This window comes from Haemorhous mexicanus, chromosome 17 (assembly GCF_027477595.1).
Source record: "Haemorhous mexicanus isolate bHaeMex1 chromosome 17, bHaeMex1.pri, whole genome shotgun sequence".
Lineage (NCBI taxonomy): Eukaryota > Metazoa > Chordata > Aves > Passeriformes > Fringillidae > Haemorhous > Haemorhous mexicanus.
The window spans coordinates 3,755,313-3,768,544 of NC_082357.1; the positions used below are offsets into that span (position 1 = coordinate 3,755,313).

At 41.6% G+C, this 13,232-nt stretch overlaps 1 protein-coding gene across 31 annotated transcripts in view; it reads left to right on the forward strand.

The window, feature by feature from the left end:
- The window catches only part of RBFOX1 (RNA binding fox-1 homolog 1), a 1,186,796-nt gene that overhangs the window by 515,951 nt on the left and 657,613 nt on the right, over positions 1 to 13,232 (forward strand). For all 31 annotated transcript variants that reach the window (XM_059861581.1, XM_059861546.1, XM_059861544.1 and 28 more), the window contains one exon: positions 1,367 to 1,429. In XM_059861581.1, the coding sequence (XP_059717564.1) occupies positions 1,367 to 1,429 (63 nt within the window). The remainder of the gene's footprint in view (positions 1 to 1,366; positions 1,430 to 13,232) is intronic.

Sequence of the window (13,232 nt, forward strand, 5' to 3'; positions counted from 1 at the left end):
TGGAGTCAACTTTCTTATCTCTTCCCTCATCCTGGGACCCCTCTGAACACCACCACAGGTGACAGTTTCTAAGTGTGCCACTCTTGCTTTTGCCCAGCACCACATAAATGAGAAGAAACCTGTGTGCTCAGCTCAGAAATTGGTTGTTGGGAGGGTTTGGGCAGTCAGGCAGTGCCACTGCTGCTGAGAGCATCAGTGTGAAGCTGGCTCTCAACTCCAAGAGATGCTCCCCTAGTGATGGTCCCAGCTCCAAGGAGACAGAAATTCAAGTGTTTGCTGCTCCTGCTTGTCACCTTTCCAGACTCTGAAGTTCTTTAATCAGGGTGTGTGATCATTGCAATACTGCCTGACATGTTTATAGAGCATGTGCTTTTCTGCTGCTGGTGGTTCTTGTTCCCATTTTTCCTCAGGTGCATTAGAAAGAAACTGATTTTTTAATTTTGTATTTTATTCATTTATTTATTCCTGTTTAAAGTGAAACCACATATAAGGGGCAGGAAATTTTGTGGAAAAGCACCCAATATGTTTACTGTTAGGAATTTTACTGAAGTGGATAAAAATATATTAAATTTACTGACAGATTGATTGGATTATACTCTGACCTAAGTGTGTATTATCTTCGGAGACTGAAAATATGGACAAAAATTCTGTTTTCAAGAGTATTTGTATCAAAGAGTCCATATTGCCATTTGCACATGGAAATTAAAAATGCATGTAGGGAGAATCTGTTAGGTAAAACATGGCTGAACTTACTGTACCTACTAGAATTCAGTGAATAATTCAGTAAAATGTTGCATTTCACAGCTGCTCATTAATAAGAGAGAATGGCATGGAATAGAGTGTTACCCTATTGGAATTCCCAAATATGTGCCTGTAAAGTATATTCTGAATGCCCCCCTTTTGGTTATGCATTTTATGACAATGTTTCATTTGCAAAAATGCTGCAAATTTTCAATTGAAGGATACACAAAAAGCAAATTACAGTGGTGTGTTCCTATTGAAACAGAAACCTGTGCTGGAGAAAATTTACAGTTATAGCTTAGTAATATCTATTTTAGTAGGTAAATTTGCAATGAAAACATAGATTTTTGGTTTCAAATGCACTGCAAGCTGTCTGAGCCCATTTACTGTCTGTGGAATGTGTAATAAATAATAAAATCACGCTTGTGAATCGATAACCAGATTTTGCAGTTTGGCTTTGTGCTACAGCAAAAACACACTTCTGACCCAACAGGGTGTGCAGTGACAGCCCAAGCAGTGCATTAGCAATTGTGGTTTTTGTTGGGTCTTTCTGTGAGGGCAGAGCACAAGCAGGAGCTGCCCTGAATAACTCCTTCCCAATAAGAATGTGATTTTCTTTTCCCAGGAAACTCCACAGAAGCCCCATGCGAGTGGTGCCTATTGTTTCCATGAGCAGAGCCTCCTCTCAGTAAGTCCCTGGTTTTTTTTGTTTTTTTTTTTGCCTGTTGATTTCCCCAGAACTCTCATGTGCTCTCAGAATTAATGCAGAAATCCTTGGGACTCTCCAGCTTGCTGCACCACGAGGCTAATAGAGCACAGGTAAAGGGTCTGAGGGCTTTTGGTCTTTAGTGAGCAGTGACATCCTCAGGAAAGAATCTTGCCTGGTTCTGGCTGTAGGTTACAGTGATTTTCTCTTGTGTTTCCCTTGAGCACGTTTGGGTTGTGTCACTGTCGTGTTTGTGCCACCTTTGGCTGATTACTTTGTGTACACATTACTCACTGACACTTTTTGCCCTCAGAACAGCTCTGGATAATTAATTCATCATGCTGTCCTTTAGAAAATGCTCTCTATAAAGTCAGAATAAGGAATATGAGGAGTTTAGCTCCAAAATTTACAGGACATGTGAAAAGAGTATTTGTGCTGGTTAATTTTTTGCCTTTTCCCTTTCTGAGAAGAGGCTTTGATATCCAAACCACTTGTTGCTTGTTCATCCTTGGAATTTATTCTTCAGTAAAGGTTTTTCTTTGTATCACATACAAAAAACCAATAATGATTAAGCACTTTTTATTCATGATAAAGCTTTCTATACTTATAGTAAAAGCAGAGGTGTCAGAAAAAAACTGTGTAATTGTGGTAGATGTGCATTTTATACTTAAACAGTTTTTCATAGTCCTCTGCCTAAAATAAACTCCAGTTCTCAGATATTTTGTATTGGGTAGTGAGCATGGCTTGTTCTGCATTAGGCTGAATATATTTTTGCCTTATATACATTTATAATTACACTCTTCTTTGTTCTGTGTTGCACATGGGTATTGACAAAATAATAGACTATGTTCCCTTTTTTGTTCCACTGTATTAATGTGAGAAGCTGAGTTCTGCCCCAGCACACAAAGTTTCATGTCACTGAAAAAATTAGACACACAATCCTTGCTAGAAAAAAAAGTAGAGTTTTGCATTTATTCTCCTACACTGAACACAATCTTCCTCCTAATGTCTTTGAAATAAGATTTCATTATTTCAAAAAGACTGCCTGGCTTACTGGATGAAAAAAAAAAGCCTGTTCATCTTGAGGATAGATTTAAATCAATTCTGTAGTGCTCAGCATGCTTGTTGCTTTTAGCTTTCCCTCTGTCACGAACAGTATTTTCTAGCACAGAATAACCTTACAGCCCTTAGCAGAATTTGATGCAATTGGCAGCTTTTGTTAGAAAAATTCTGGTAAAAAATTGCACGAAGGAGGTTGGAGTTTCCAGCCCAGGGGAGAGAGCAGTCCCTGAGATAATCACAGCATGTTTTGAGGAAGCTCACATTAATTTGGCTGTGAACACAGTGCCTCAGTAGCTATAAATTTCGTTTCCAGGAAAAGATATTAATTTTTCCCCCAACAAGCTAAAGCAGAGGTTTGGGGACCTGCAAGAAGAGAGAAGAAGAAAATGCTCCTTTGAAACCTGAGGAAGGTTTAAGGCTCCCGAACCCCCACGTGCATCATTTGCTCATTATTTTCCTGGTGCCCACAAGGCAGCAGCAGGACTCTCCATCAGCTGAGGGGTCCCTGTGTCAGCAGGCTCAGCCCCAGCCCCGGGTGTTGCCTGGAAACAGCTGTGGATGGGAGCTGGCTCCTGGCAGCTCCATCTGGCTGGGCGGGATGCCCTCCTCACCCCCGGGACATTGGGCACAGCTACCACACTGCTGAAATATCTGTCCCCTTCCCTGCCTGAAAAAAAGCATTTCAAACCACAAATTCCAGTCCAGCACACAGGTGTTAAGGTGTTGGAATTGTATGTGTTGAAATGAAAATCTGCTTCTTCTCAAAATGATCTGTAGAAATCGAATTTTGTATTCAGTGTCCTTGGGTTGAATTTCAGTCCAGTTCCTAGCTATAGTTGCTTTGCAGTTTTTTCCTGTTTCATTTGATAGAGAAATGTGTTGAGGTAAGTTTAGTTTTAACTAGAGAAATCCTGGATTTTAAAATTCAGTTTCACAGCCTATGGGTTTGGGTGTATGACCTTCTGTTAGTGGTGCAGTAATGCCTCCAGTACTCCAGCAAAGCAAACCAGTAAACAAAGCAAAAGAAGACAGCTCCAGAAAGCCACTGAAAACAAACATGACAGGCAGAGGAGATAGAATTGTTCCAAATATACAGTGGGAAATCAAGGACAAATAGTGACTGGCAGGGGGTCTGTAGCAGAAATGGATGTCAAACCCAGAGAAAGCAGAGGCTTCACTCATTCCCTGGTGTGGAGAGGTTTTCCCATTGCCTGGAGAGAAAGTGGGATTCCCTGAGGTGGGGATGCTGCAGAGGGCAGTGCTGGGAGCAGCACCCTGCCCTGGCTGTGCTGTCCCAGCCCAAAGTGGAACCCGGGAGCTGGGATTGATCTGGGAGTGCTGGCAGGGCAGGGGAGCTCAGCTCCCAGGGCTGGGCTGCATTTCTCTTGGCTTATTCTGAAGGATGAATTGCTGTGCTTTGCCCTCCCTGCACTCCTCCCTAGCCTGAAACTGCAATCCTTTGGCAAATAAGACATTTCTCTCTGGTATTGCACCGGAGTTCTCTGAAAAAAGAAAAGAAATCAGAAGTGTTTTGGTGTTTGGCAGAAAGTTTCTACAATTCTTGCCCATTCTGTTGTTTTTTTCCTTACTCTTCAGGTTGTGCATGCAGCAACAGCTGTTCCATAATTTGATAAACATACTGTAATTAAGTGATCTTGTTTATTAGTTACACCTTTCCCTGACTAGGAGATTTTAAAGCAGCAGAGAAAGGATGAGCCAGAGGTGCTGCTTCATGTTAATTTGACAGCTTCATCCCTTGGAAGCTCTGCCATGGCTGCCCATGTTTTAAAGCCTGCTGGATGTGAAGATATTTCTGCTAAAAGGCTTTTGCTCTCCAGTCTTACCTTGCAGAGCAGTCTGGTGGTGATGCAGAGGCACCTGCAGGAAGGGCTTATAAAGCCATTTAAAAAAAGGCATTTAAACCCCTTTTCTCTAATTTTAGAGTGAGCTGTGTTTTCCTTGGCATTGTAAACATGCAGAACAGAATAAGGGAGAAATAGCTGTAATTGCATTGAAAATATTATAGGGCATTATGAGTCCTCTTTTCCCCCTCATTAAACACATAGTGAAAAATTGTTAAAAGAATAAATCTGTTTTTCCAAAACATCATAGCATGCCATGGAGGAGTCTGAGGAGTTTAGTGTGATCTAGGGATTTCTACCTGAGAGGCATGGAAAAAAAAAATAATTGTGAAAGAGACCTATTATAAAATACCAGAATTCTTTTAGACAGAAACCAATATTATAACTTTATTCTAAAAAATATAGAAGAAAAAAAATTAATGATGGTATTCTTTTTTATTCATCTCTCTCTATTCTGATGCAGTCTGAATGAGAATATTAGTCTAGAGACTTGAATATTTTTTAAATTGCAGCACTTTGAATTACTGATATGTGCAAATTACAGTAAAAAAGGGATGAAGGATGGTAGTTAGACAACGTAAATGATGCAGTAAGTTCTGCTCCATTACTTTATCTCAGCTAGGATGGGGAACAGTTTAGTTGTTAGGTTCTGCTCCACTGTCATATTATTCATTGTTGTTTTGCAATATCTTCAAATATCTTCTACAGTTATTGTAGGAATTCATTAAGGACAGGAGCAGCGAGGCATTTACCCACTGCTAATGATGAGCAGCAGAATATTCTCATGGATGTTTTTGCTTCAGAAAAAGCTTAACTAGGGTAGCTGAGCCTGACCTGTGTTGAATTTATCTTTATTTTATTTTTTTTTTCCTAGTGCTGCTGTGAGGTAATTCAGTGTTAGGTGGCAGATTGGAAATATTGCTTTTCCATGAGTTAGAAATGTTTCACTAGAGATGTGCTTTCCTGATTAGGGAGCTAAATATACTTCTTTTGTTTAATTTGGTGGGCTTGGGGTTTTTAAAATCTGCATGTCCCAAGGTTTCATTTACCACAGGGGAAGAAAATGTTGTGGGTTTTTTTTCTTGCTGTCATTAATGTGAAGTTTTTATGGGTAAAATCACCATTTTTTGGAGGAAGGAGCAGGTTTATAGGAGTCACTGTTAAACCACTGCTATAATTTCTCATTTGCTGGATGGCAAAAGGGCCACAAACCAGAGTATCAGTGCTCTGCTTGTGATTTACTGGTGGTTCTGCTGCTCAGCTCTCTGAAACCATGATCTTCCTACAGAAATAAAGGAGCTGTCCTTGTTCAGAATGTGCTTTATCACTGCTGCAGGTGATTTCTGTATTTATTGGGGCAGCTAAAGTTATTCTCTCAAAGCAGATTCAGGAGCATAAGGCTCACTGAAATTGAATAGGACATCTTGAAAACAAGAGCCAGACTCCTAACATGAGGGTTTTTTTTTAAATATCACTGTAGATTATCACGAATTGCAGCTCTGTAACTAAAATTAGCACTGTAATTTTCCCTTGGCTGTACACAAATGTACATGTAAAGAAATACTGTAACAATTTCCTAATTTCTCCTTTTTCTCTTGTAAGAATTAAGTCCCTATTTCTTTCTGATGGATTCTTCTGTGCACTTTGTAAATTCTCCATCTTTCCAAGAGGTGTTTGGAGTTAACCAGCTAAAAACCTGAGGGGTTAAATGCAGCCTGGCCTGTGGATTTACTGGGAATTCACAGCCTGTGTTCTGACCCCACTGAGATTCTCCCTTCACAAACATCACAGTGCAGACATTTTCTTACTCAGCCTTTATGAAAATTTCCACGTGCATGTAAACAGCCCAGAGACTTTCACTGGCAGTCGTTTGCACTCTGGATGTTCTCCAGATTGCAGCATTAAGGGGGTTTTGATCAAGTTCATTTCCACAGCTCCGTGCCATTTAGGAGATATCAAGCCCCAATATTCCTGTGAGATTAGTGTGTGCTATTATCTCTTTATTACAGAAGGAGAAGCCAGAAAATTGAGCAGCCAGGAGGAGGACTACAGCAGAGCTAGGATTTGAATTCATGTTTCTCAAATCCCAAATCATTGCCCACCTTCTTGGGCCATATTTCCTCTGCTCTGCCTCTAATCCAGTAACTTTTCTTCTTAAGGATTTTCTCATTTAACAGTGAAAAAGACCTTAGAATTTCATGGTCCTCCCTGTCTCATAAAATTTGAAATTTTTCCTTAAGAAAACCCTGCAGTTATTAAATGTGTGTGGGAAGTGCGTGATGTGCAAAGTGCTATCAGCACAGGGCAGAGCTAATTGAAATGTGACACTCCTGGTGATCATCTGGGTCATGCCAAGGCTGTCCCCATCCTTTCATGAAGCTATTCACCTGATCCCCCTTTCTTTGAAGAGCTTACAGACTTCTGAAACTCTTTTTTGGTCATGCAGGGTGGAGGTGCAGCCATGACAGGCACTTGGGCATTCAGTACAGCAACTTCTAAACCTGGCCAGGCTGCTCTGGGTTTGGGGAGTGCTGCTGGAAAAAACACTGAGTGTGGGCACTCAAGGTCACTGTGAGGTCCCTCAGGGTCAGGGTGGTCCCTCAGTGTCAGATTGTGGTTAGTCAGGGTCAGAGTGGTGCCTCAGGGTCCCAGTGAGATCTCTCAGGGTCCCAGTGAGATCTCTCAGGGTCAGAGTGGTCTCTCAGGGTCCCAGTGAGATCTCTCAGGGTCAGAGTGGTCCCTCAGGGTCCCAGTGAGGTCCCTCAGGGTCCCAGTGAGGTCCCTCAGTGCTGTGGTCAGTGGGGAATCCCTGTCCCTGCACACTAGAGCACTCAGAGCCCATCAATGCCCTAGAAATGGCTCTTGATCCTGCTCTGAGGTCCTGCTGAGCATCCCTGGGCACAGCCTGCTCCTCTCCCTGGAGGGGAATGTCTTTACTGCTCATGGGAATGAACAGGAGCAGTGGATGGCAGGAATTTAGAGGTGGGAAGATCTCATTTCTTTTTTTGTCCCACCATTAAGTTTGAGTTGACAAGTCTGTGTTTTGCTGTAATTCCTGTCTAGCACAGGCACAACCAATAAACAACAGCCTTTGTGGGAGTTTTTATTTCTCCTGGAAGGTGTGTTAAAAATCATGTAACTGATAGGCCTTTCAATTTTGGATATGGGCTGGCATTTGGAAAATGCATCTCCAGGGAGGAAGGAGAGCTCTGGGGAGTAAGAAAGATCTGTTGATAAAAAAATGAAAAGTTTTTCCTCATGCTGCATCGTTTCAGAAACTTAACTGAGTGAAACAACATGAGTTTGGCAAAGTAGATTTGTACCTGGCAGCATTTACTTTTCCTTCAGGAGTGTTTAATATCAGAAACTGAGATTACCTCCCAGAACTGCTTTGACTGTGGGCCTCCATAGGAGCTCACTGCACTGTGGAGTGTTCTAGAACTTACCCCTGGGGTTCAGCATGTGGGGTTTCTCACCCTTTATTTTTACACTACTGAAATATGTTTCCACCTGTTAATGCCTTGAGGAGAGCAGTTTGTCTGTGATCTACCAAAACCCATTGCACACCAATCAGGGCAAGTTTGGGCAGGTGGGTCAAAGAGCAGAGTTCTTGGCTGTGTGTGCAGAGGGAGGGCTGTGTCCCCTCCTAAATTCTTGTGCAGTCCCAGCTCACTGGTTGGGGAGGGAGAGTGAGGAAAAAGAAGAAGATAAATAAAAAAATAAAGATAAAGACAACCCTGATGCTGTGCAAACCCTGCTCAGCCACAGCCTGGCAGTAGCAGTAACACCCTTATCAGCCCTGCTTTAGTCACAAATCCAAAACACAGCCCCACATGGGCTGTATCTGCATTTCTGAGATGGAAATTAACCCTACCCCTGCCACACCTATAATACTCCTGGTTTTCTTCACTGTGAAGTTTCTGCTTTCCTCATCTGCACCCCAGAGGAACTTTCATGAGCACACCTAGAAAAGAGAAGAGAAGCACTGGCAGAGTGGTTTTGCTTGTTTAAGAGTTTGTTGTTTTGGTAGTTTTTTCCCTTATCTTGAAGGATAGTTTACACAGCTAAATGACACAGTTGTAAAATATATATATATATTGGGCCTACACTGAGAAAAAAATTGATCTGAAATCCTTCACAAATTATGTTTTTATCAAGACCAATATGTTGTGTGCTATTGATTTTTAGATCCACACAGCCTACAAGTAATAGAAGTTGCAGAGACAAAATAATTTAAGATGGTTTTCTGTCTTTTGTGTAAGCCAGGTTAGGATATTGAAGAACAAATCAATTTCTTTGCCACTCAGATTCCTTGAAACCCGAAAGAAAACTTCAGCATGAGTTATGGTTTCCAGATATTTGTATTTTCTAGTTACAAGTTTTTTCCTGCAGGCAATAGGCCCTGTTTTGTCTGACAAGCTTTTTTGCACCTTGGTCATTAGTAGTGCAACAGGGAGCTGTAAAGAAGAGCATGCAGGAGGCAGGAGCACCATGGGTGAAACCTAGCAGCAAAAAAAAGTGAAATAGAATTATGCAAAAATCTCATGTAAAGTCTGTAGAGGATTCAATCCAAGGTAGAGGGGAAATGAAGAAGTGGCAGAAGCCCCATCTCTGGGACTGGGCTCTGCTCCTCTGTGTGCCCTGATCACACTGTGAGGGATCAGTTCTGCTAAAACTGCTGGATAACCTGACCATGGGAGCTGGATGGATCCGGGCAGAATCAGCTTCATGGAGGTGTCTTTGTCATTCAGGGCAGGAATCCTGAATTCATGAATCATTGGGCTTCAAATAAGACCCACCTGGGGAAATAAAACCATGGTGGGAGCTAAGGAGACAATAAACCCACTGCAACTAATGGAAGCAGATAGTACACAAGTGATTTTATGGCAGCTCAATACAAGCTCCTGTGGCTGACTCAGGAGTGTTTATTTAAGGAATGGCTTCAGGAGGAGAGTGAGATTTAAAAGCTACAGGTATACTCAGAACAGCACACTCTGTGTTGGACAAGTTGTGGATAAAAAAAATCCTTGTTTAGACCTGATGTTTAAGTACCACAGGAAGCCTGCATTTGCATAACTTGGTGAATAACATTACAGTTGGGTTTTTCTGCAGCTTTGTTGGGTACCAGAGGGAGAGAACAGGAACATTCTGCTGAGAGTACTTTTAAAGCAGCTCTGAAGCTCACTTGTTGAAGTGCTGAAAATATGTTGTACCGACTGATGTGCAGTTAAATGGAATAGACTGATCCTCAGTAGATTCAGGAGTATTTGTATTATTATCTAGTTTTCCCTGAAAGACTCTTTGATGTAAAAGAGACAACTTTTTATGATTCATATTCTTAGAGAAAATGGCCCACATTTAAATTGACTGTGGCTCTGTCTCCAGATGTCAATAAATTATTTCTTCCAGAACACTGGTCCCAAATGCAGATCCTTGTAAACATCCCCCTCACTGCTGCTCCTTCCTGGTATCCAAACTCTGCCTCTGAGGTTTCTTGGGAGACCTTTTCAGTGTTCCAAGTGGGGAAATTATCCCAAGGACTGTTTTGCCTGCATCCTCTGGAGATTTCAGCTGTCTGTCCCAGGCACGCTCCTCTTCCTCTTCTTTCTGTTCCATCCCACATCTCTCCCTTGTGGGATGTTTCTCCTGCTTCCCTCAGATTTGGGAATGAAGTCCTGCCTGGTTTCATGCTGCATTCTAGGGGGAGATTTTGTCCCTCCCTTTATGGGCTCTCTGGGCTCAGTGCTGAAGGAACAGAGAGGAGAAAAACAGCATAATTCTTTCATTGCTAACAGTGCAGGATGGGAAGAATAAAAGCCCTAAAATGTATGAAAAGGCCACCTGAGAATTTTCTAACCTGAAAATAAGCCCAATTCCAAAATTCCAAGGAATTATGTTCTCTGCAGCACAGCTGGGAAGGTTCTCATACAAAGGTCTGTCCTTTAGGGAGGGGAGATTATCTGCTCAAACTGCAATAGCAGTGGAAGCACTGCAGGAAGGGTGGACTGGAAGGCAACACCCACTTGGTGACCCAGTTATTCCAGGAATCACATAGAATGGAGTCAAGATCTCCCAGCCCTGTGTGTGGCAGAAAGAGTCATTGCTGATAAAAGGACACTTGGTGCAGATACAAGATATGCTGAGGAAAGAGGAGAGGGATTCACTGGGAAGAGGGCAGGGGGAAATCCAGCCAGACCCAGAGGAGAGCAGCAGCCTTAGACACACCTGGGAAGTGGGGACTGGAAATTGGGATCTGTATCTCAGCACAGAGAGAAGGGATGGGGAGATTTTAGGGGCACATGCATGAACCAGGAGGCTGAAGTGGGATGAATCCACTGGGTCTGCCAGAATTCCACTGGAATGAATAATTTTTAAAATTGATTTTTGATTTTTAATTGATTTTTTGATTTTTTCTAAAATATTTTTAGGGGATTGATAGAGGGATGTGCATGGGGATCTACAGTGTTCAGTTTGTAAAAGGGACAAAATAATGTCACATATTTCTGTTGAGACAGGATTGTTCCAAGCAGGCAGAACTAAAACTGACAGGGAAAGTTCAGAAAGCTGAAGGATTAAGTGCCAGAATAAAATTCACTTGGAGAATTAGATAATAGATGGAAATCTTTCCTTGATGAGGGCGTGCGTGACTATTATTGCTCAGAAGGGTTTTTTTGGAAACATCAGATGGAGTTCTCAGCAGCATTAGTTCCATGCTTGACAGCTGTCAGAAAAAGCAAATTGAATATTTAGCAACTTTGAGAGAAGGCATTGAACACAGAAAATACAGCCCTGTTTCTGCTGGAGCTGCTTTCACATGTGCTGCTGCACACACAGTTTGGTTCCCCTGAGTCCCACGGAGGGGGGGTCCAGGGAAGGTGGAAGGGATGGCCAGAGGGGAGCCAGGGAATGCCTGGTGCAGTCTTTCCCTTGGGAAAGGAGGGACAGATGAGTGAAATGGAGAAAGGACAGATTGGAATTATCATTGATATTGATTTGAATATTGAAGTTCTAGTGATGTGACTCATAAGGCAGGGATTGTGGAGTCAATGACTCATGACAAGCATGGCTCTTTTTGTGCTGTTCAACAGCTTTTCCACTGGACAGTTCAGATAAAATAAATAGCTGCAAGTAAGAATAATTGTCTAAATTAATGCCTGGTATTTCTCACACAAAAAAATTCAGGATATCCCTCTTGGCAGATTACTGTGGGCAACACTGGTGCTTGTATTCTTTCATGAGCATCTAAAGGTGATTGTTGTTGGACAGGGGATTTAACTGACACAATCCAGTTAAACCAGCTCCTCTGATGTGTGGCATTAGAAATGTATTTATGGATCTGGTGTGCTGCTCTTGGTTAGGGTTTTTTTTGTGTACAGAAATTGTGTATCTGGAAATACATAATGGGAAATTTAAAGACAGGAATCAGCATTTATGTTATTCAGCGGCTTTAAAAAATGTATTTGTTGAATTATGATGAAAGAATACTGTTTAAATCTTTTAAAGTGGCAGTAGTTTTCTTGAAAGCCATTTTCTATTGAATTGAATCCGATCACATAATTTTAGATTCCAAAATGATTTATTGATCTGTTTAGGGAGAAAATCAGTGCCTTGGCTTTCAGGTAAACCTCATCTCAGGGTCCTGTAATGTGGGATGCAGTTTCACTCAGCTTTGATACTTAGCTACCCAATCCTAAATTTTTTTTTCTTTTTCTTTTTTTTGAAAGAAAAAAAAAATTAAAATTCTTATTTTTAGAAGAAACTCCATATTTTATAGTAAGCAATGCCAATGATGCTGCAAGCCAGCTGTCTTCCTAGGCAGTGCTGGTGGGAAGGGAAATGCTTTCAAACCAAGTGTGCTCCTTTTTTCTGGCAGTGCCTCCAGGAGCAAACCTGGTAGGTTTTGTGGTTTTGTAGATCCCCTTCTGTGTTCCTGCAGTCTCTGAGGATAGCTTCAGAACTTCAGGTATAAATCCAAAACTGGAAAAACTATTAAAATACATTATAGGCAGACAGCTTTTTCAGTTATTTGAATGTGTGTTTTTAATGATCTTATAATTTAAGTGTTTTCTCAGCCAAAGATCAAGGAGTGCTCAGTTTGGTGTCTGTGTGGGGATGGGCTTTTCTTTTTAATCTCCAGCCTCAATCAACCTTTTGTGTCTACTTCTGCTCAGAGTAGTTGTGACCTGGAGTTGCCTGCCACTGTTTTGTGGATATAATTAATATAATTATATGATCAATAATAAATATCAGTAATATAAGAGTATGGTACAGGCCACAATATTTATTTGCTGCTTTTTTCCCAGCATTACTAAATTCAGCTGAACACAGAGAAGGCAGTTTTTCATTCATTTTTGGAGTAAATTTGGGTGTTTTTATAATGGAGAAACACTGGAGAAAAAGCCCATTTACATAAGAATTCAGGAGCAGAGGAAACAAAGCTAACTGCATCCTCATTATTCTATTTGAATGCAGCCAACTCTGCCATTTGGTGGAAGGCCTTATTAATGACTCCTGAATAAGCAGACTTGGGATGGTGATATTATCTGTGATGCATTATTGAATCAACAGAAATAAACCTGCTGTCATTAGCCTAATTATTTAGATCTGCTGGAAGATAATGACTATTTTAAGTGCAAATAAGCTGCAGTTAGCAAGCAACTAACCAAACAAATAAGTGAGGTGGGAGAGCAAGGGAGTGAAGCCGGGAGGGAAAGGGGAGAAATGCGAGGAATTGTTGTGGAAAAACACTCAGGATGCCATTTCTCAGTGTGCCAGGGAAGGCTAAGGGCTGCTCCCTGAGACAGTGGGACAGGGATGGAGGGATGGATGTGGATGGATGGATGGAAGAGGGAGGGGATGGA